At 48.6% G+C, this 22173-nt stretch overlaps 1 protein-coding gene across 6 annotated transcripts in view; it reads right to left on the bottom strand.

Annotated features, from left to right (window-relative positions):
* The window catches only part of LOC129829491 (copine-8-like), a 206233-nt gene that overhangs the window by 84393 nt on the left and 99667 nt on the right, over positions 1 to 22173 (bottom strand). For all 6 annotated transcript variants that reach the window (XR_008755400.1, XM_055891203.1, XM_055891202.1 and 3 more), the window contains one exon: positions 14982 to 15045. Coding sequence is in view for 5 of the 6 variants with exons in the window: in XM_055891203.1 (XP_055747178.1) it covers positions 14982 to 15045 (64 nt within the window). In the remaining variant the exon portion in view is untranslated. The remainder of the gene's footprint in view (positions 1 to 14981; positions 15046 to 22173) is intronic.

Raw genomic sequence — 22173 nt, forward strand, 5'->3', positions numbered from 1 at the left:
TTTACTATTTAGTACTCAGGCCCTAATGCCCGGGACTCGAAAGAGGAAGTAGTAGCGAAAGAGAGGCAGGCGAACCGGCACCCTGACGAGACTACGTCGATAAGCAAAAAGACTGCCACTGCCCTCTGCTCTATTGGAGAACGTACAATCAATGGAGAACAAACTGGATGAGCACCATTCAAGAAATATCTTTTAATGGGATCTGAAAAACGGTAATATCCACATTTTTTTCAGAGTCGTGTCTGAACGAGGACATAGATATACTTTTTGCTGTTTTTTCTATGCATCATCAAGACCGGACGGCAGACTCTGGTAGGATGAAAGAAGTATGTGTGTGTGTGTCTCTTTGTTACCAACAGCTTGTGCTCGATATCTAATGTTAAGGAAGTCTCACATTTTTGCTCGCCTGAGTTAGAATACCTCATGATATGCTGCAGACTATTCTATTTACCAAGAGAGTTTTCATTTATATTTTTCATAGCTGTCTATTTACCACCACAAACTGATGCTGTCAATAAAAACTCACTCGACGGGCTGTATAGGTCCATAAGACATCCAGAGGCGGCGTTTCTCGTGGATGGTGATTTTAAATGCAGGGAAACAAAAATCCGTTTAAGTCATTGCTTGAAATGATGCGCTTGCTTCTCCACTCGTGCGTCTCTAGGCAAATTATATTTAAAGGGGTGGATCCCAAAATACATTTGTAAGTTACTCTAACACAAAGGCCTGATTGGTGAATTGCTGCAGAGATGGTTGTCCTTCTGGAAGGTTCTCCCATCTCCACAGACAAACTCTGGAGCTCTGTCAGAGTCACCATCGGGTTCTTGGTCACCTCCCAGACCAAGGCGCTTCTCCCCCGATTGCTCAGTTTGGCTGGGTGGCCAGCTCTAGGAAGAGTCTTGATGGTTCCAAACTTCTTCCATTTAAGAATGATGGAGGCCACTCTGTTCTTGGGGACCTTTTTTGGTACCCTTCCCCAGATCTGTGCCTCGATACAATCCTGTGTCGGGGCTCTATGGACAATTCCTTCAACCTCATGGCTTGGTTGATGCTCTGACATGCACTGTCAACTATGGGACCTTATATAGACAGGTGTGTGCCTTTCCAAATCATGTCCAATCAATTGAATTTATCACAGTTGGACTCCGATCACGTTGGAGAAATATCTGAAGGATGATCAATGGAAACAGGATGCACCTGAGCTCAATTTCAAGTCTTATGCAAAGGGTCTGAATACTTATGTAAATAAGGTATCTGTTTTTTATTTCTAATACATTTGCAAAAATTTCTAAAAACCTTGTTTTTGCTTCGTCATTATGGTGTACTGTGTGTAGATTGATGAGGATAAAGTATAATTTAATCCATCTTATAATAAGGCTGTGACGTAACAAAATGTGGAAAAAGTCAAGGGGTCTGAATACTGTCCGAACGCCCCTTGATTTTTCCCACATTTTGGTTTTATACTAATTTTCTGTATCAATAGCCTCTAAAATATATGTAAACAGACCATAAATGTCTCAGATGTAGTTCCCTTGCAAAGCTATGTGTCCTAGTATACAATATCAGTACTTGTTGGATTTACAACTTGTCTAAGTCCTATCATCAACTGATTTCAACCAGTGTGTTGCTGAATGGAATGTTTGGCGTAATGGCAGTTAATTTGAAAAACGTATGGAATCATTCATTTTTCCAAGATGGCGTAGCAGTGTAGACGTCTTTGTCCTGTCGGGTCCCGTGTCCCTTGTATATATCTTTTTACATCTTTTTCTTCGCATATCTTTTAAAAATACTTTCTTAAACCTCAACTTCTAAATACTCTCCTGCAACCCGCCTCACCCAATGTGGCGTGGATCTGCTTTTTTCTAAAGTATTTCTATTTACTTCTGATCTGGAATCCATCTACTGAAGATAGCCAGCTAACTGCCTACCAGCTATCAGTTAGCAAACCATTGCTAGCGGTCATCAGCTAACCTTTAGCTCGGAAAGCTCTCGCTAGTTCGAACAACGTGACTAAAACCAGAGCATAACGGACCTATTTCTCTCCATATCCCCGGATTCCTACCGCAAACTCTGAACATTTTCATCTGGATCTTCGCAACTAGCTAACCACAATCCCGGGTGACCACTCCTGGCTAGCGTTTACATCCCGGAGCAAGCACCAATTAGCCTGAAGCTAGCCCGGCTAGGGCTCCTGTGCTACCACTGAAGTCCACTCCTGGGCTACAATATCCGGACCCCTTTACTGCCGGTACGGAGCACGGAACCCCGCCGATCCTCTACGACTGGAATACGAACATAATCTGCTCGAGGACTCCAACAGGCCCCTCAGGCGTGACGCCCGCTGAAGGCCCATTCTGCTAACCTACTAGGCCTGTTAGCTACCTAGAGCTACCTGGAACCCTACTAATTCCACGACTGGTCTATCGACGTCACCGCACGAAGAGGCAAAAACAGACTCCCCCCCCCATCGCGACGTCCCCCAAAGGCTAACTTGCCTGCCCCGGTCTGCTAACTGCTAGCTTATCTTGCAGCTAGCGCAGCCAGGAAGCTAGCACCAGTTAGCAAACACAATTCTACAATTCACAACCTCTCTTTCGCCATCGCTATCCGGCTTGGATTCTCTGTCGACACGACCACGTCTGGTCTGCAGACGTGCCCTCAACCGGTGCCCTCAACCGGCCTCCGTCTGAGCAGACCCCCTCCGTCTGAGCAGACCACCCGCCGGGCTACTAACTTTAAACGCGTGCTAGCTTAGTGGAGGCCTCACTGCTCCATCTACGGCTGCCCCCTGGACACTATGATCACTTGGCTACATAGCTGATGCCTGCTTGACTGTCCATTAATTCATGGTACTCCATTCTGTTTATTTGTGTTTTATCTGTCGGCTCTGTGCCTTAACTCAGGATCTGTGTGTAGTTAATCCGATCCTCTCTGCCCAGTCGTCGCCATTTTTACCTTCTGTTGCTGTGTTAGCTGACTAGCTGCTGTTATCTCACCTGTTGTTTTAGCTAGCTCTCCCAATCATGACTTGCAATCACTTTATGCCTTATTGTATGTCTCTCTCAAATATCAATATGCCTTGCATACTGTTGTTCAGGCTAGTTATCATTGTTTTGGTTTGCAATGGACCCCGTAGTTCCACTCTCCGTACCTCTGATACCTCCTTTGTCCCACCCCCCACACATGCGGTGACCTCACCCATTGAGACCAGCATGTCCAGAGATACAACCTCTCTTATCATCACCCAGTGCCTGGGCTTGCCTCCGCTGTACCCGTGCCCCACCATACCCTGGTCTGCACATTATGCTCAGAATCTATTCTACCACGCCCATAAATCTGCTCCTTTTATTCCTTGTCCCCAACGCTCTAGGCGACCAGTTTTGATAGCCTTTAGCCGCACCCTCATCCTACTACTCCTCTGTTCCTCGGGTGATGTGGAGGTAAACCCAGGCCCTGCATGTCCCCAGTCACCCTCATTTGTTGACTTCTGTGATCGAAAAAGCCTTGGCCTCATGCATGTCAACATCAGAAGCCTCCTCCCTAAGTTTGCCTTACTCACCGCTTTAGCACACTCTGCCAACCCTGATGTCCTTGCCGTGTCTGAATCCTGGCTTAGGAAGGCCACCAAAAACTCTGAGATTTCCATACCCAACTATAACACTTTCCGTCAAGATAGAACTGCCAAAGGGGGAGGAGTTGCAATCTACTGCAGAGATAGCCTGCAAAGTTCTGTCATACTTTCCAAGTCTATGCCCAAACAGTTCGAACTTCTAATTTTAAAAATTAATCTCTCCAGAAATAAGTCTCTCACTGTTGCCACCTGCTACCGACCCCCCTCAGCTCCCAGCTGTGCCCTGGACACCATCTGTGAATTGATCGCTCCCCATCTAGCTTCAGAGTTTGTTCTGTTAGGTGACCTAAACTGGGATATGCTTAACACCCCGGCAGTCCTACAATCTAAGCTTGATGCCCTCAATCTCACACAAATCATCAAGGAACCCACCAGGTACAACCCTAAATCCGTAAACATAGGCACCCTAATAGACATTATCCTGACCAACTTGCCCTCCAAATACACGTCTGCTGTCTTCAATCAAGATCTCAGCGATCACTGCCTCATTGCCTGTATCCGCCACGGGTCCACGGTCAAACGACCACCCCTCATCACTGTCAAACGCTCCCTAAAACACTTCTGCGAGCAGGCCTTTCTAATCGACCTGGCCCGGGTACCCTGGAAGGATATTGACCTCATCCCGTCAGTTGAGGATGCCTGGTCATTCTTTAAAAGTTACTTCCTCACCATATTAGACAAGCATGCTCCGTTCAAAAAATGCAGAACCAAGAACAGTTATAGCCCTTGGTTCACTCCAGACCTGACTGCCCTCGACCAGCACAAAAACATCCTGTGGCGAACTGCAATAGCATCGAAGAGCCCCCGCGATATGCAACTGTTCAGGGAAGTCAGGAACCAATACACGCAGTCAGTCAGGAAAGCAAAGGCCAGCTTTTTCAAGCAGAAATTTGCATCCTGTAGCTCTAACTCCCAAAAGTTCTGGGATACTGTAAAGTCCATGGAAAACAAGAGCACCTCCTCCCAACTGCCCACTGCACTGAGGCTAGATAACACGGTCACCACTGATAAGTCCGTGATAATCGAAAACTTCAACAAACATTTCTCAATGGCTGGCCATGCCTTCCACCTGGCGACTCCAACCTTGGCCAACAGCCCCGCCCCCCCCGCTGCTGCTCGCCCAAGCCTCCCCAGCTTCTCCTTTACCCATATCCAGATAGCAGATGTTCTGAAAGAGCTGGAAAACCTGGACCCATACAAATCAGCTGGGCTTGACAATCTGGACCCCCTATTTCTGAAACTGTCCGCCGCCATTGTCGCACCCCCTATTACCAGCTTGTTCAACCTCTCCTTCGTATCATCTGAAATCCCCAAGGATTGGAAAGCTGCCGCTGTCATCCCCCTCTTCAAAGGGGGAGACACCCTGGACCCAAACTGTTACAGACCTATATCCATCCTGCCCTGCCTAGCTAAGGTCTTCGAAAGCCAAGTCAACAAACAGATCACTGACCATCTCGAATCCCACCGTACCTTCTCCGCTGTGCAATCCGGTTTCCGAGCCGGTCACGCGTGCACCTCAGCCACGCTCAAGGTACTAAATGATATCATAACCGCCATCGATAAAAGACATTACTGTGCAGCCGTCTTCATCGACTTGGCCAAGGCTTTCGACTCTGTCAATCACCATATTCTTATCGGCAGACTCAATAGCCTCGGTTTTTCTAATGACTGCCTTGCCTGGTTCACCAACTACTTTGCAGACAGAGTTCAGTGTGTCAAATCGGAGGGCATGTTGTCCGGTCCTCTGGCAGTCTCTATGGGGGTACCACAGGGTTCAATTCTCGGGCCGACTCTTTTCTCTGTTTACATCAATGATGTTGCTCTTGCTGCGGGCGATTCCCTGATCCACCTCTACGCAGACGACACCATTCTGTATACTTCCGGCCCTTCCCTGGACACTGTGCTATCTAACCTCCAAACGAGCTTCAATGCCATACAACACTCCTTCCGTGGCCTCCAACTGCTCTTAAACGCTAGTAAAACCAAATGCATGCTTTTCAACCGTTCGCTGCCTGCACCCGCACGCCCGACTAGCATCACCACCCTGGACGGTTCCGACCTAGAATATGTGGACATCTATAAGTACCTAGGTGTCTGGCTAGACTGCAAACTCTCCTTCCAGACTCATATCAAACATCTCCAATCCAAAATCAAATCTAGAGTCGGCTTTCTATTCCGGAACAAAGCCTCCTTCACTCACGCCGCCAAACTTACCCTAGTAAAACTGGCTATCCTACCGATCCTCGACTTCGGCGATGTCATCTACAAAATAGCTTCCAATACTCTACTCAGCAAACTGGATGCAGTTTATCACAGTGCCATCCGTTTTGTTACTAAAGCACCTTATACGACCCACCACTGCGACCTGTATGCCCTAGTCGGCTGGCCCTCGCTACATGTTCGTCGTCAGACCCACTGGCTCCAGGTCATCTACAAGGCTATGCTAGGTAAAGTGCCGCCTTATCTCAGTTCACTGGTCACGATGGCTACACCCACCCATAGCACGCGCTCCAGCAGGTGTATCTCACTGATCATCCCTAAAGCCAAAACCTCATTTGGACTCCTTTCCTTCCAGTTCTCTGCTGCCTGCGACTGGAACGAATTGCAAAAATCTCTGAAGTTGGAGACTTTTATCTCCCTCAACAACTTTAAAAATCTGCTATCCGAGCAGCTAACCGATCGCTGCAGCTGTACATAGTCCATCTGTAAACTACCCACCCAATTTACCTACCTCACCCCCATACTGATTTTATTTATTTACTTTTCTGCTCTTTTGCACACCAGTATCTCTTCTTGCACATGATCATCTGATGATTTATCACTCCAGTGTTAATTTGCTAAATTGTAATTATTCGATTTATTGCCTACCTCATGCCTTTTGCACACATTGTATATAGATTCTCTTTTTTCTACCATGTTATTGACTTGTTTATTGTTTACTCCATGTGTAACTCTGCGTTGTTGTCTGTTCACACTGCTATGCTTTATCTTGGCCAGGTCGCAGTTGCAAATGAGAACTTGTTCTCAACTAGCCTACCTGGTTAAATAAAGGTGAAATAAATAAAAAATAAATAAAAAATTCTTCTAAAACTGGCTGGCTAGCTAGCTAACATACAAACATCAGATAAATTATTCACATTCATTGCTTTAAACAATATCTTCTAACAGCATTGGCAAACCATGGTTGACTAACTCCCTGACCAACATGTCTGACCTTGGGACCATCAAAAGTAGGTTTATGTCCATTCTCATATTCTAATTCCTAATTCTATGGTGAAGCAAGCAATCCTACAAGTTATTCCACTGGGGGTTTGTGGACCAGATGATTGTGGTAACGGCCATCCTACAGGTTACCCATTGGGGGTTTGGGGACCAGATGATTGTGGGAACAGCCATCCTACAGGTTATCCCATTGGGGGATTGGGGACCAGATGATTGTGGGTACAGCCATCCTACAGGTTATCCCATTGGGGGTTTGGGGACCAGATGATTGTGGGAACAGCCATCCTACAGGTTATCCCATTGGGGGTTTGGGGACCAGATGATTGTGGGTACAGCCATCCTACAGGTTACCCACTGGCGGTTTGGGGACCAGATGATTGTGGTAACAGCCATCTTACAGGTTACCCATTGGGGGATTGGGGACCAGATGATTGTGGGAACAGCCATCTTACAGGTTACCCATTGGGGGTTTGGGGACCAGATGATTGTGGGAACAGCCATCTTACAGGTTACCCATTGGGGGATTGGGGACCAGATGATTGTGGGAACAGCCATCTTACAGGTTACCCATTGGGGGTTTGGGGACCAGATGATTGTGGTAACAGCCATCCTACAGGTTATCCCATTGGGGGTTTGGGGACCAGATGATTGTGGTAACAGCCATCTTACAGGTTATCCCATTGGGGGTTTGGGGACCAGATGATTGTGGTAACAGCCATCTTACAGGTTATCCCATTGGGGGATTGGGGACCAGATGATTGTGGGAACAGCCATCTTACAGGTTATCCCATTGGGGGATTGGGGACCAGATGATTGTGGGAACAGCCATCCTACAGGTTATCCCATTGGGGGTTTGGGGACCAGATGATTGTGGGAACAGCCATCCTACAGGTTACCCCATTGGGGGTTTGGGGACCAGAGGATTGTGGGAACAGCCATCCTACAGGTCATTGGGGGTTTGGTGACCAGATGATTGTGGTAACAGCCCTCCTACAGGTTATCCCATTGAGGGTTTGGGGACCAGATGATTGTGGTAACAGCCATCTTACAGGTTATCCCATTGGGGGGTTGGAGACCAGATGATTGTGGGAACAGCCATCCTACAGGTTATCCCATTGGGGGTTTGTGGACCAGATGATTGTGGGAACAGCCATCCTACAGGTTATCCCATTGGGTTTCGGGGACCAGATGATTGTGGGAACAGCCATCCTACAGGTTATCCCATTGGGGGTTTGGGGACCAGATGATTGTGGTAACGGCCATCCTACAGGTTATCCCATTGGGGGGTTGGGGACCAGATGATTGTGGGAACAGCCATCCTACAGGTTATCCCATTGGGTTTCGGGGACCAGATGATTGTGGGAACAGCCATCCTACAGGTTATCCCATTGGATTTCGGGGACCAGATGATTGTGGGAACAGCCATCCTACAGGTTACCCATTGGGGGTTTGGGGACCAGATGATTGTGGTAACAGCCATCCTACAGGTTATCCCATTGGGTTTTGGGGACCAGATGATTGTGGGAACAGCCGTCCTACAGGTTATCCCATTGGGGGTTTGGGGACCAGATGATTGTGGTAACGGCCATCCTACAGGTTATCCCATTGGGGGGTTGGGGACCAGATGATTGTGGGAACAGCCATCCTACAGGTTATCCCATTGGGTTTCGGGGACCAGATGATTGTGGGAACAGCCATCCTACAGGTTATCCCATTGGGTTTCGGGGACCAGATGATTGTGGGAACAGCCATCCTACAGGTTACCCATTGGGGGTTTGGGGACCAGATGATTGTGGGAACAGCCATCCTACAGGTTATCCCATTGGGGGTTTGGGGACCAGAGAAGTATTAGAGTGGCGCACCACAGCCTGGGGACGATGTTAGAGGAGGATAATACAGCTCAGTATCCACTCTTTCTTCTATCAGGGACTAGTTTCAGGGACTAGTTTCAGGGACTAGTACCAGGGACTAGTTACAGGGACTAGTTTCAGGGACTAGTACCAGGGACTAGTTTCAGGGACTAGTACCAGGGACTAGTACCAGGGACTAGTTTCAGGGACTAGTTTCAGGGACTAGTACCAGGGACTAGTTTCAGGGACTAGTTTCAGGGACTAGTACCAGGGACTAGTTTCAGGGACTAGTACCAGGGACTAGTTTCAGGGACTAGTACCAGGGACTAGTTTCAGGGACTAGTACCAGGGACTAGTACCAGGGACTAGTACCAGGGACTAGTACCAGGGACTAGTTTCAGGGACTAGTTTCAGGGACTAGTACCAGGGACTAGTACCAGGGACTAGTACCAGGGACTAGTTTCAGGGACTAGTACCAGGGACTAGTACCAGGGACTAGTACCAGGGACTAGTACCAGGGACTAGTACCAGGGACTAGTTACAGGGACTAGTACCAGGGACTAGTTACAGGGACTAGTTTCAGGGACTAGTACCAGGGACTAGTACCAGGGACTAGTTTCAGGGACTAGTACCAGGGACTAGTACCAGGGACTAGTACCAGGGACTAGTTTCAGGGACTAGTACCAGGGACTAGTACCAGGGACTAGTACCAGGGACTAGTTTCAGGGACTAGTACCAGGGACTAGTTTCAGGGACTAGTACCAGGGACTAGTTTCAGGGACTAGTACCAGGGACTAGTTTCAGGGACTAGTACCAGGGACTAGTACCAGGGACTAGTACCAGGGACTAGTACCAGGGACTAGTTTCAGGGACTAGTACCAGGGACTAGTTTCAGGGACTAGTACCAGGGACTAGTACCAGGGACTAGTACCAGGGACTAGTTTCAGGGACTAGTACCAGGGACTAGTACCAGGGACTAGTACCAGGGACTAGTACCAGGGACTAGTACCAGGGACTAGTTACAGGGACTAGTACCAGGGACTAGTTACAGGGACTAGTTTCAGGGACTAGTACCAGGGACTAGTACCAGGGACTAGTACCAGGGACTAGTTTCAGGGACTATTACCAGGGACTAGTACCAGGGACTAGTTACAGGGACTAGTACCAGGGACTAGTTACAGGGACTAGTACCAGGGACTAGTTTCAGGGACTAGTACCAGGGACTAGTACCAGGGACTAGTACCAGGGACTAGTACCAGGGACTAGTTACAGGGACTAGTACCAGGGACTAGTTACAGGGACTAGTTTCAGGGACTAGTACCAGGGACTAGTACCAGGGACTAGTACCAGGGACTAGTACCAGGGACTAGTTACAGGGACTAGTACCAGGGACTAGTTACAGGGACTAGTACCAGGGACTAGTTTCAGGGACTAGTACCAGGGACTAGTACCAGGGACTAGATACAGGGACTAGTACCAGGGACTAGTTACAGGGACTAGTTCCAGGGACTAGTTCCAGGGACTAGTACCAGGGACTAGTTACAGACTAGCTCTACTAACTCTCTCTGTCTAATGTTACCCAGAGCTCTACTAACTCTCTCTCAGTCTCTCTTCTCTCTCTCTCGCTCTCCCTCACTCCCTGCAGTCTCTTCCCTTCTCTTTCTCCCGCTCCCTCTTTCTCTCTCTATCCCTCTCCCCCTCTCTCTCCTTGCACTCTCTCCCCCCTTCCCCCCTTCCCTCTCACCATCTTCTCCCCCCTCCCTCTCTCTTCCTCTATCTCTCCTTCTTTCTCTCTCTCTCTTTCTCTCTCTATCCCTCTCCCCTCTCTCTCCCTCTCTCTCCTTGCACTCTCTCCCCCCTTCCCCCCTTCCCTCTCACCATCTTCTCCCCCCTCCCTCTCTCTTCCTCTATCTCTCCTTCTCTCTCTCTCTCTCTCTCTCTCTCTCTCTCTCTCTCTCTCTCTCTCTCTCTCTCTCTCTCTCTCTCTCTCTCTCTCTCTCTCTCTCTCTCTCTCTCTCTCTCTCTCTCTCTCTCTCTCTATCCCTCTCCCCTCTCTCTCCCCTCTCTCTCCCCTCTCTCTCCCCTCTCTCTCCCTCTCTCTCCCTCTCTCTCCCTCTCTCTCCCTCTCTCTCCCTCTCTCCCTCTCTCTCCCTCTCTCTCCCTCTCTCTCTCCCCCCTTCCCTCTCACCATCTTCCCCCTCCTCCCTCTCTGTCAACACACTTTATTTAGTCCCTGTAGTTGTGTTTCAGAATCCCCATCCATCTCAGGTTTGACTTCAACACAACAAGCGGTGTATTAATGTCCTTCCTGGAGAAACTCCTCAGCTGCCTCACTCAATTTGTTGCTCACAGGTGGCCTGTGATGTGGTAAACAAAATCCAGATGGATGGAAGTGATCCCGAACCGCCAGGCAGCTTTATGAACCACCAGGCAGCTTTATGAACCACCAGGCAGCTTTATGAACCACCAGGCAGCTTTATGAACCACCAGGCAGCTTTATGAACCGCCAGGCAGCTTTATGAACCACCAGGCAGCTTTAAAGTTGTTAGAATTCACAATCCTGGGAGTTCCATTTGACAATAAGATTCCCACATACATTCTGGAACTATAAACTGTATTTTTTCATTACACGTTAAAACAGCTTTACAGGGGTATCTATTTTTCATAGTTCAAGTCTATGTAATCCATGTAGTTTAGGTTTCAGTCGTGCTTTTCCAGACCTTTGTCTCTCTAATCGAGTCTGAAACAGTGGGGAGATGACCTCTTGTGAGTGAAGATAATGATCATTTGCATTTATATTAGAAGCCTGCTGTTTAAGTGGTGCTTTGTGGCGGTGAGGCGAACTCTTCATCATCATAGATCTAATGTACCTCGCACAGACCCCTGAAGGACTGGGGAAAACGCACGCACGCACGCACGCACGCGCACGCACACAGAAGTACTCTAGCACACTTTTGGACCACAACACATCAGTCACATAGTGGAATGTGTGGGACTATTTGATTATTTTACAGAGATGATGGTTATATTAACCCTGACAATGTAAGTCAGAACATTGTGTCCAGATGACGAGTGTGTGCGCTAGCCTATCTGTACTGTCAGTCATGAAATGTGTGAACGTGGTTGAAGGACATGGGTTATTTGCGCTCGAGGCTGGTCTTGTTAACGGTTCAAACAGAATGTTCTAGCGATTCTGTATGCTGAGGAGTCTTTGAAGAACAGCGTGCTTGGAGACACATGCAAAGTGCTCTCTCTTTAGCTAGCTGCTGCCTATATGTTCCGGGGGGTAGATTGGGACAGCACATCATGCATTGGCTTTTAATGTATTTTTGCATTATCCTATTCGTAATTTACATTGAGAACACTTTATGACAAATGCTAAAATGGTTATTGCGTTATATGGCCTGTGCATTACAGCCAGATGCACTAGGACTGTAACTTCATAGTAATAAACCAATCCATTCTGAGTTCAGTGGATTGGTTTACAGTCATTCAGAGGAGCCTGATTGTTCTGCCCAATAAGTCTAGCCACTACCCCCTTCCCCTCGCTCCCTCTCTTCCCCTCGCTCCCTCTCTTCCCCTCGCTCCCTCTCTTCCCCTCGCTCCCTCTCTTCCCCTCGCTCCCTCTCTTCCCCTCGCTCCCTCTCTTCCCCTCGCTCCCTCTCTTCCCCTCGCTCCCTCTCTTCCCCTCGCTCCCTCTCTTCCCCTCGCTCCCTCTCTTCCCCTCGTTCCCTCTCTTCCCCTCGTTCCCTCTCTTCCCCTCGCTCCCTCTCTTCCCCTCGCTCCCTCTCTTCCCCTCGTTCCCTCTCTTCCCCTCGTTCCCTCTCTTCCCCTCGTTCCCTCTCTTCCCCTCGTTCCCCTCTTCCCCTCGTTCCCTCTCTTCCCCTCGCTCCCTCTCTTCCCCTCGCTCCCTCTCTTCCCCTCGCTCCCTCTCTTCCCCTCGCTCCCTCTCTTCCCCTCGTTCCCTCTCTTCCCCTCGTTCCCTCTCTTCCCCTCGCTCCCTCTCTTCCCCTCGCTCCCTCTCTTCCCCTCGTTCCCTCTCTTCCCCTCGTTCCCTCTCTTCCCCTCGTTCCCTCTCTTCCCCTCGTTCCCCTCTTCCCCTCGTTCCCTCTCTTCCCCTCGCTCCCTCTCTTCCCCTCGTTCCCTCTCTTCCCCTCGTTCCCTCTCTTCCCCTCGTTCCCTCTCTTCCCCTCGCTCCCTCTCTTCCCCTCGTTCCCTCGCTCCCCCTCGCTCCCTCTCTTCCCCTCGTTCCCTCTCTTCCCCTCGTTCCCTCTCTTTCCCTCGTTCCCCCTCTTTCCCTCGTTCCCCCTCTTTCCCTCGTTCCCCTCTTCTCATTGCTAGAGCGTCATCTCTCTCTACCTCCCCCGCTAGAGCCTCACCTCTCTCTACCTCCCCTGCTAGAGCGTCACCTCTCTCTACCTCCCCTGCTAGAGCGTCACCTCTCTCTACTTCCCCTGCTAGAGCCTCACCTCTCTCTACTTCCCCTGCTAGAGCCTCACCTCTCTCTACCTCCCCTGCTAGAGCCTCATCTCTCTCTACCTCCCCTGCTAGAGCCTCACCTCTCTCTACCTACCCTGCTAGAGCCTCATCTCTCTCTACTTCCCCTGCTAGAGCCTCACCTCTCTCTACCTCCCCTGCTAGAGCCTCATCTCTCTCTACCTCCCCTGCTAGAGCCTCACCTCTCTCTACCTCACCTGCTAGAGCCTCACCTCTCTCTACCTCCCCTGCTAGAGCCTCATCTCTCTCTACCTCCCCTGCTAGAGCCTCACCTCTCTCTACCTCCCCTGCTAGAGCCTCATCTCTCTCTACCTCCCCTGCTAGAGCCTCACCTCTCTCTACCTCACCTGCTAGAGCCTCACCTCTCTCTACCTCCCCTGCTAGAGCCTCATCTCTCTCTACTTCCCCTGCTAGAGCGTCACCTCTCTCTACCTCCCCTGCTAGAGCGTCACCTCTCTCTACCTCCTCTCCCTCGCACTTTATCAGCTCCAGTTAATTAATAAAGTAGCTTATCTACTTTAGGTCTATACGGGATGGAACTAGTTGTCCTCAGGTCCGTTTGGAGTGGGTCTCTATATTTAAAAAATGTATTTATGCCTATGGGTCCGGATGGGAAAGCCCCAGATCCATTTCGTAATGGGTGCAACCTTTTGGACCCGTGAAGGCCTCTAATATATAGTACAGTATAGTGCATTGGTTAAAGCTCAATGTTAAATTCAAATCTCCATACCATCATATCTAAGCCAATATGACACCAATATCAATGAAAATTTGCAAATCAAGTTGATTGGAGGTACACAACACACTCCTCGCCTCTCATCATGAGCCGTCCGGCCGTTACCGAGAACCACATACCGGATTGTTAACAGGGTTAGCGTTAGATATATATATTTTTTTAAATGTCTTGCCCTGACCTACCTCAAGATCTAGACATCGGATAAGAACAAGACCACAGCATCCATGAAGTGATCAATAGTCTTGCCAATACGTTTGTAGGGGCCACAGTGTTGATTAAATGTAATAATGTATCACTCTCACATTCTAATTTCCATCCATTAAGAAACAATGATGTGCTACCTTTTTGTAGCATTTCTGACAATGCTAACATCTTTTCTGCTGAAAATCAGAGTTCTAAAACCGGACCAAAGCACTTGGTCCGGTTTCAGCTAGTTACTAGCGCAGCAACAACGCTAGTAACGAGCTAACACCAGTCAGATGAGAGGCAAACTATAAGCAAAGCTACAAACAAATTATGATTTGAGAATGTTTGAATCCTAAGCAACCTGCATACACATAGTTTGAAGTACAATAGACCAACATAGCTACTGTAGTAGGTCAAAGCTGGGTGCTGGAACACCTTGGTAGAGCATGGGTGAAGTAGGCATTGGGGTGCACGTGAATTCCCTTTCTTTTTCAGCTTCAGACCAATCCCTACTTCTCATTTAAAACGTTTTTTTTTTATTGCAGTATATGGGTCTGATATTCACGATACGTATGGATACAATCTTCCTATGGCTCAACATATCGCTAATAGACAGGGTTATTAGTGGGTTTTAGGCACAAACAATATAGGTTTTTATTTTCCTTTGTCTCAAACTATCACCAACAGTCTCTGGTTATTCTCTATGGCCTAGCAGGCACACACAGTGGAGGTTTCTATCTTATGTCTTGACAATGAGTTGAACATTTTAAAAGCATTATGTTGATGTACTGTACACTATTTCAATGGCGTTGATTGACTGTACGGGGAAAAAGGTAACAGTGAAATATTTTGTACTTACTCTGCAGTTTCCCAGCTCCTCGACTGAAAGGATAATGGTACCACATTTCTTCCCAGGGATACCACTACAAAACAACAGAGAGAGAAACAGAGATAAAAGCTCCATCATGTGCTCATTACATTTAGTGTTGACATGACAATGCATTATAATGGGACTTCCACCTTTCGTCTTTTCTCTGTGAATCCTACACATTCAGGAACCAAACAGCACTGAGGAGGACTGTCTCTTATAAACTCCCTAAACGTGCGCCCCAATCTGTCTTGATGTTTTCTTTCATGAACATACAGTAGATTTAGACTGTTCCCAGCCTACAGTAGGATTAGACTGTTCCCAGCCTACAGTAGAATTAGACTGTTCGCAGCCCACAGTAGATTTAGACTGTTCCCAGCCTACAGTAGGATTAGACTGTTCCCAGCCCACAGTAGATTTAGACTGTTCCCAGCCTACAGTAGGATTAGACTGTTCCCAGCCTACAGTAGAATTAGACTGTTCCCAGCCTACAGTAGATTTAGACTGTTCCCAGCCTACAGTAGGATTAGACTGTTCCCAGCCTACATTAGAATTAGACTGTTCCCAGCCCACAGTAGAATTAGACTGTTCCCAGCCCACAGTAGAATTAGACTGTTCCCAGCCTACAGTAGAATTAGACTGTTCCCAGCCTACAGTAGGATTAGACTGTTCCCAGCCTACAGTAGGATTAGACTGTTCCCAGCCCACAGTAGAATTAGACTGTTCCCAGCCCACAGTAGAATTAGACTGTTCCCAGCCCACGGTAGATGTAGACTGTTCCCAGCCTACAGTAGATGTAGACTGTTCCCAGCCCACAGTAGATTTAGACTGTTCCCAGCCCACAGTAGAATTAGACTGTTCCCAGCCCACAGTAGAATTAGACTGTTCCCAGCCCACGGTAGATGTAGACTGTTCCCAGCCTACAGTAGATTTAGACTGTTCCCAGCCCAAAGTAGAATTAGACTGTTCCCAGCCCACAGTAGATTTAGACTGTTCCCAGCCCACAGAAGAATTAGACTGTTCCCAGCCCACAGTAGGATTAGACTGTTCCCAGCCTACAGTAGGATTAGACTGTTCCCAGCCCACAGTAGAATTAGACTGTTCCCAGCCTACAGTAGAATTAGACTGTTCAAAGCCCACAGTAGAATTAGACTGTTCCCAGCCTACAGTAGAATTAGACTGTTCCCAGCCTACAGTAGAATTAGACTGTTCCCAGCCCACAGTAGATTTAGACTGTTCCCAGCCTACAGTAGGATTAGACTGTTCCCAGCCGACAGTAGGATTAGACTGTTCCCAGCCCACAGTAGGATTAGACTGTTCCCAGCCCACAGTAGAATTAGACTGTTCCCAGCCTATAGTAGATTTAGACTGTTCCCAGCCCACAGTAGGATTAGACTGTTCCCAGCCCACAGTAGATTTAGACTGTTCCCAGCCTACAGTAGAATTAGATTGTTCCCAGCCCACAGTAGGATTAGACTGTTCCCAGCCTACAGTAGAATTAGACTGTTCCCAGCCTACAGTAGGATTAGACTGTTCCCAGCCCACAGTAGAATTAGACTGTTCCCAGCCCACAGTAGGATTAGACTGTTCCCAGCCCACAGTAGATTTAGACTGTTCCCAGCCTACAGTAGAATTAGACTGTTCCCAGCCCACAGTAGGATTAGACTGTTCCCAGCCTACAGTGTATTCTCCTGGACCCAGACTACAGTGTATTCTCCTGGACCCAGACTACAGTGTATTCTCCTGTTCCCAGACTACAGTGTATTCTCCTGGACCCAGACTACAGTGTATTCTCCTGTTCCCAGACTACATTATATTCTCCTGGACCCAGACTACAGTGTATTCTCCTGGACCCAGACTACAGTGTATTCTCCTGGACCCAGACTACAGTGTATTCTCCTGTTCCCAGAATAGATTATATTCTCCTGGACCCAGACTACAGTGTATTCTCCCGTTCCCAGAATACAGTGTATTCTCCTGGACCCAGACTACAGTGTATTCTCCTGTTCCCAGACTACAGTGTATTCTCCTGGACCCAGACTACAGTGTATTCTAACATTCCCAGACTACAGTGTATTCTCCTGTTCCCAGACTACAGTGTATTCTCCTGTTCCCAGACTACAGCGTATTCTCCCGTTCCCAGACTACAGTGTATTCTCCTGTTCCCAGAATACAGTGTATTCTCCTGTTCCCAGAATACAGTGTATTCTCCTGTTCACAGACTACAGTATATTCTCCTGTTCCCAGACTACAGTGTATTCTCCTGGACCCAGACTACAGTGTATTCTGTTCCCAGACTACAGTGTATTCTCCTGTTCCCAGACTACAGTGTATTCTCCTGTTCCCAGACTACAGTATATTCTCCTGGACCCAGACTACAGTGTATTCTCCTGTTCCCAGAGAGGAATACAGCAGCTGGTTGTGGCATCGCATTAGGAGGTGTAACACATACTGCACAGTGATGGCTGGTGGCCTGCAAGACGAGGCAGGCACACACACACACACACACACACACACACACACACACACACACACACACACACACACAGACAGAGACAGAGACAGACAGAGACAGACAGAGACAGACATAGACAGACAGACAGACCAGGAAGTTCATACAGAAACTCCAAACAAACACTGTTGACTTCTCCTCCATCTCTCCAATGGCTGCCAATCTAATTCAGACAGACCAACAACAGCAGTGCTCAGGAGTGTCCAGCAAATGCTATTTCAACTGGATACTGGGGTGGGGGGGTGGGGTGGGGTGGGGGGGTTGGTTTGCATCTATTGCCATCCAATCACCAAGGCTCTCAGCTTTCACTGTAGCTAGATGAGTTCAATAGGTTGAAAAAGGTCCAAACCACTAACACTGTGTTGGCCACAGAGAGGAAGAGGAGAAGGACAGGGTATCAACTATCCTGTCACACATGGGGCTGCGTCCCAAATGACACCGTAATCCCTATGTAGTGCACTACTTTAGACTTTTGACCAGAGCCCCTTAGACATAAAGCTGTCCATCCTCCCAGACACAAGGCTGTCCATCCTCCCAGACGTAAAGCTGTCCATCCTCCCAGACACAAGGCTGTCCATCCTCCCAGACATAAAGCTGTCCATCCTCCCAGACACAAGGCTGTCCATCCTCCCAGACACAAGGCTGTCCATCCTCCCAGACACAAGGCTGTCCATCCTCCCAGACATAAAGCTGTCCATCCTCCCAGACACAAGGCTGTCCATCCTCCCAGACATAAAGCTGTCCATCCTCCCAGACATAAAGCTGTCCATCCTCCCAGACATAAAGCTGTCCATCCTCCCAGACACAAGGCTGTCCATCCTCCCAGACGTAAAGCTGTCCATCCTCCCAGACACAAGGCTGTCCATCCTCCCAGACATAAAGCTGTCCATCCTCCCAGACATAAAGCTGTCCATCCTCCCAGACATAAAGCTGTCCATCCTCCCAGACATAAAGCTGTCCATCCTCCCAGACATAAAGCTGTCCATCCTCCCAGACATAAAGCTGTCCATCCTCCCAGACATAAGGCTGTCCATCCTCCCAGACATAAAGCTGTCCATCCTCCCAGACGTAAAGCTGTCCATCCTCCCAGACACAAGGCTGTCCATCCTCCCAGACATAAAGCTGTCCATCCTCCCAGACATAAAGCTGTCCATCCTCCCAGACATAAAGCTGTCCATCCTCCCAGACATAAAGCTGTCCATCCTCCCAGACATAAAGCTGTCCTTCCTCCCAAACATAAGGCTGTCCATCCTCCCAGACATAAGGCTGTCCATCCTCCCAGACACAAGGCTGTCCATCCTCCCAGACACAAGGCTGTCCATCCTCCCAGACATAAGGCTGTCCATCCTCCCAGACATAAAGCTATCGATCCTCCCAGACATACAGAGAAGGAAATTACACGTGGGTCGTAGTGGGCTCCTGACTGGAAACCCCTAGCAGGACACGCACACACACACACACACACACACACACACACTAGAGGGAGGCCTGTGATTAGAAGGTCAAGCTGGTAGCAGAACTCCCATCCAGCTGTGACAGATGATCTTATCTGAGTGACAGCTCCATCTGAGGGTGCGTTCTGACGGCTCCGTCTGAGGGTGCGTTCTGACGGCTCCGTCTGAGGGTGCGTTCTGACGGCTCCGTCTGAGGGTGCGTTCTGACGGCTCCGTCTGAGGGTGCGTTCTGACGGCTCTGTCTGAGGGTGTGTTCTGACGGCTCCGTCTGATGGTGTGTTCTGACGGCTCCGTCTGAGGTTGCGTTCTGACGGCTCCGTCTGAGGTTGTGTTCTGACGGCTCCGTCTGAGGGTGTGTTCTTTAGCCTGACCTGGGTTCAAATAGTATTTGTTTCCTTTCAAATACTTTAACTGTGCTCGAACGAGCTTTGCATGGAACCAATGGAATAGTCTCAAAAGTGTAAACCCCTCCCCGTCTGGCACTCCAGAATCAAACCTAGGATAAGTGAAGTCAGATGATGAAATAGAAAAAGGCCATGAACACAGCCAAGGACATTTAGATAAATGGAGGAAGGACAACTCCTCCACTCCTTCTTCTCTTATCTGTCTGTACGGTAGTGTAATAAATGACACCAGGTGAATCATTTAGATGTTTGGCTGAAGATCTCAGTCCATTAACCTTCACGGTTGTCATTCTCTCTGAACTCCTAGGATCACATAGATGGATCCTATAGACATAGATGACTGTATAATGCAGACAGCTTCTAGAACTCCCCCTATCACCACAAGCTGTACTTACTCTACTCTTCCTTAGGCAAGCATCAGACCTGTCAGACTAACATAATTCAAGCTTTATCCACACTGGGACCAGGTTACTAGGGAGCTTTATCCACACTGGGACTGGGTTACTAAGGAGCTTTATCCACACTGGGACCGGGTTACTAGGGAGCTTTATCCACACTGGGACCGGGTTACTAAGGAGCTTTATCCACACTGGGACCGGGTTACTAAGGAGCTTTAGCCACACTGGCACCGGGTTACTAAGGAGCTTTAGCCACACTGGGACCGGGCTACTAAGGAGCTTTATCCACACTGGGACCGGGTTACTAAGGAGCTTTATCCACACTGGGACCGGGTTACTAAGGAGCTGTATCCACACTGGGACCGGGTTACTAGGGAGCTTTAGCCACACTGGGACCGGGTTACTAGGGTGCTTTATCCACACTGGGACCGGGTTACTAAGGAGCTTTAGCCACACTGGGACCGGGTTACTAAGGAGCTTTATCCACACTGGGACTGGGTTACTAGGGAGCTTTATCCACACTGGGACCGGGTTACTAAGGAGCTTTATCCACACTGGGACCGGGTTACTAAGGAGCTTTATCCACACTGGGACCGGGTTACTAGGGAGCTTTATCCACACTGGGACCGGGTTACTAGGGAGCTTTATCCACACTGGGACTGGGTTACTAAGGAGCTTTATCCACACTGGGACTGGGTTACTAGGGAGCTTTATCCACACTGGGACTGGGTTACTAAGGAGCTTTATCCACACTGGGACTGGGTTACTAGGGAGCTTTATCCACACTGGGACTGGGTTACTAAGGAGCTTTATCCACACTGGGACCGGGTTACTAGGGAGCTTTATCCACACTAGGACCGGGTTACTAAGGAGCTTTATCCACACTGGGACCAGGTTACTAGGGAGCTTTATCCACACTGGGACTGGGTTACTAAGGAGCTTTATCCACACTGGGACTGGGTTACTAAGGAGCTTTATCCACACTGGGACCGGGTTACTAAGGAGCTTTATCCACACTGGGACCGGGTTACTAAGGAGCTTTATCCACACTGGGACTTGGTTACTAAGGAGCTTTATCCACACTGGGACCGCGTTACTAAGGAGCTTTATCCACACTGGGACTGGGTTACTAAGGAGCTTTATCCACACTGGGACCGGGTTACTAAGGAGCTTTATCCACACTGGGACCGGGTTACTAAGGAGCTTTATCCACACTGGGACCTGGTTACTAGGGAGAAAACAGAGTGAAACGGAAAGGCAGTACATTAACTTGTCAAATAAGAAGGCAGATTTTTAAAGACAGGTTTTTGTTTTCCTCCCTTACCCTCTCTCAGAGGACCCAATCTCAAATGGTAGTGTGTTCAAGGTTTAAAAAGACTTCTAGAGTTTGTTATTTCCACTTTAAAATGTCAGACTTGATTTACCAAAGTGAAAAATATATCAAACCTTACAAAAATGTCCATTAATTATAATCCAAACAAAGAATTCGTATTTCCTGTTGCTGCAGGATTATTTTCTGCTGTGAGAAGCAGGGTAAAACGGTATGTACTGTATGGTGGTAGGGTGGGTGATAGTAGCAGGGTCATACGGTATGTACTGTATGGTGGTAGGCTGGGTGATAGTAGCAGGGCCATATGGTATGTACTGTATGGTGGTAGGGTGGGTGATAGTAGCAGGGTCATATGGTATGTACTGTATGGTGGTAGGGTGGGTGATAGTAGCAGGGTCATGAGGTATGTACTGTATGGTGGTAGGGTGGGTGATGGAAGCAGGGTCATGAGGTATGTACTGTATGGTGGTAGGGTGGGTGATAGTAGCAGGGTCATATGGTATGTACTGTATGGTGGTAGGGTGGGTGATGGAAGCAGGGCCATATGGTATGTACTGTATGGTGGTAGGGTGGGTGATGGAAGCAGGGTCATACTACTGTATGGTGGTAGGGTGGGTGATGGAAGCAGGGTCATACTACTGTATGGTGGTAGGGTGGGTGATGGAAGCAGGGTCATGAGGTATGTACTGTATGGTGGTAGGGTGGGTGATGGAAGCAGGGTCATGAGGTATGTACTGTATGGTGGTAGGGTGGGTGATGGAAGCAGGGTCATGAGGTATGTACTGTATGGTGGTAGGGTGGGTGATGGAAGCAGGGTCATGAGGTATGTACTGTATGGTGGTAGGGTGGGTGATGGAAGCAGGGTCATGAGGTATGTACTGTATGGTGGTAGGGTGGGTGATGGAAGCAGGGTCATGAGGTATGTACTGTATGGTGGTAGGGTGGGTGATGGAAGCAGGGTCATGAGGTATGTACTGTATGGTGGTAGGGTGGGTGATGGAAGCAGGGTCATATGGTATGTACTGTATGGTGGTAGGGTGGGTGATGGAAGCAGGGTCATACTACTGTATGGTGGTAGGGTGGGT

The sequence above is a fragment of the Salvelinus fontinalis genome, chromosome 31 (assembly GCF_029448725.1).
Source record: "Salvelinus fontinalis isolate EN_2023a chromosome 31, ASM2944872v1, whole genome shotgun sequence".
Classification (NCBI taxonomy): Eukaryota; Metazoa; Chordata; class Actinopteri; order Salmoniformes; family Salmonidae; genus Salvelinus; species Salvelinus fontinalis.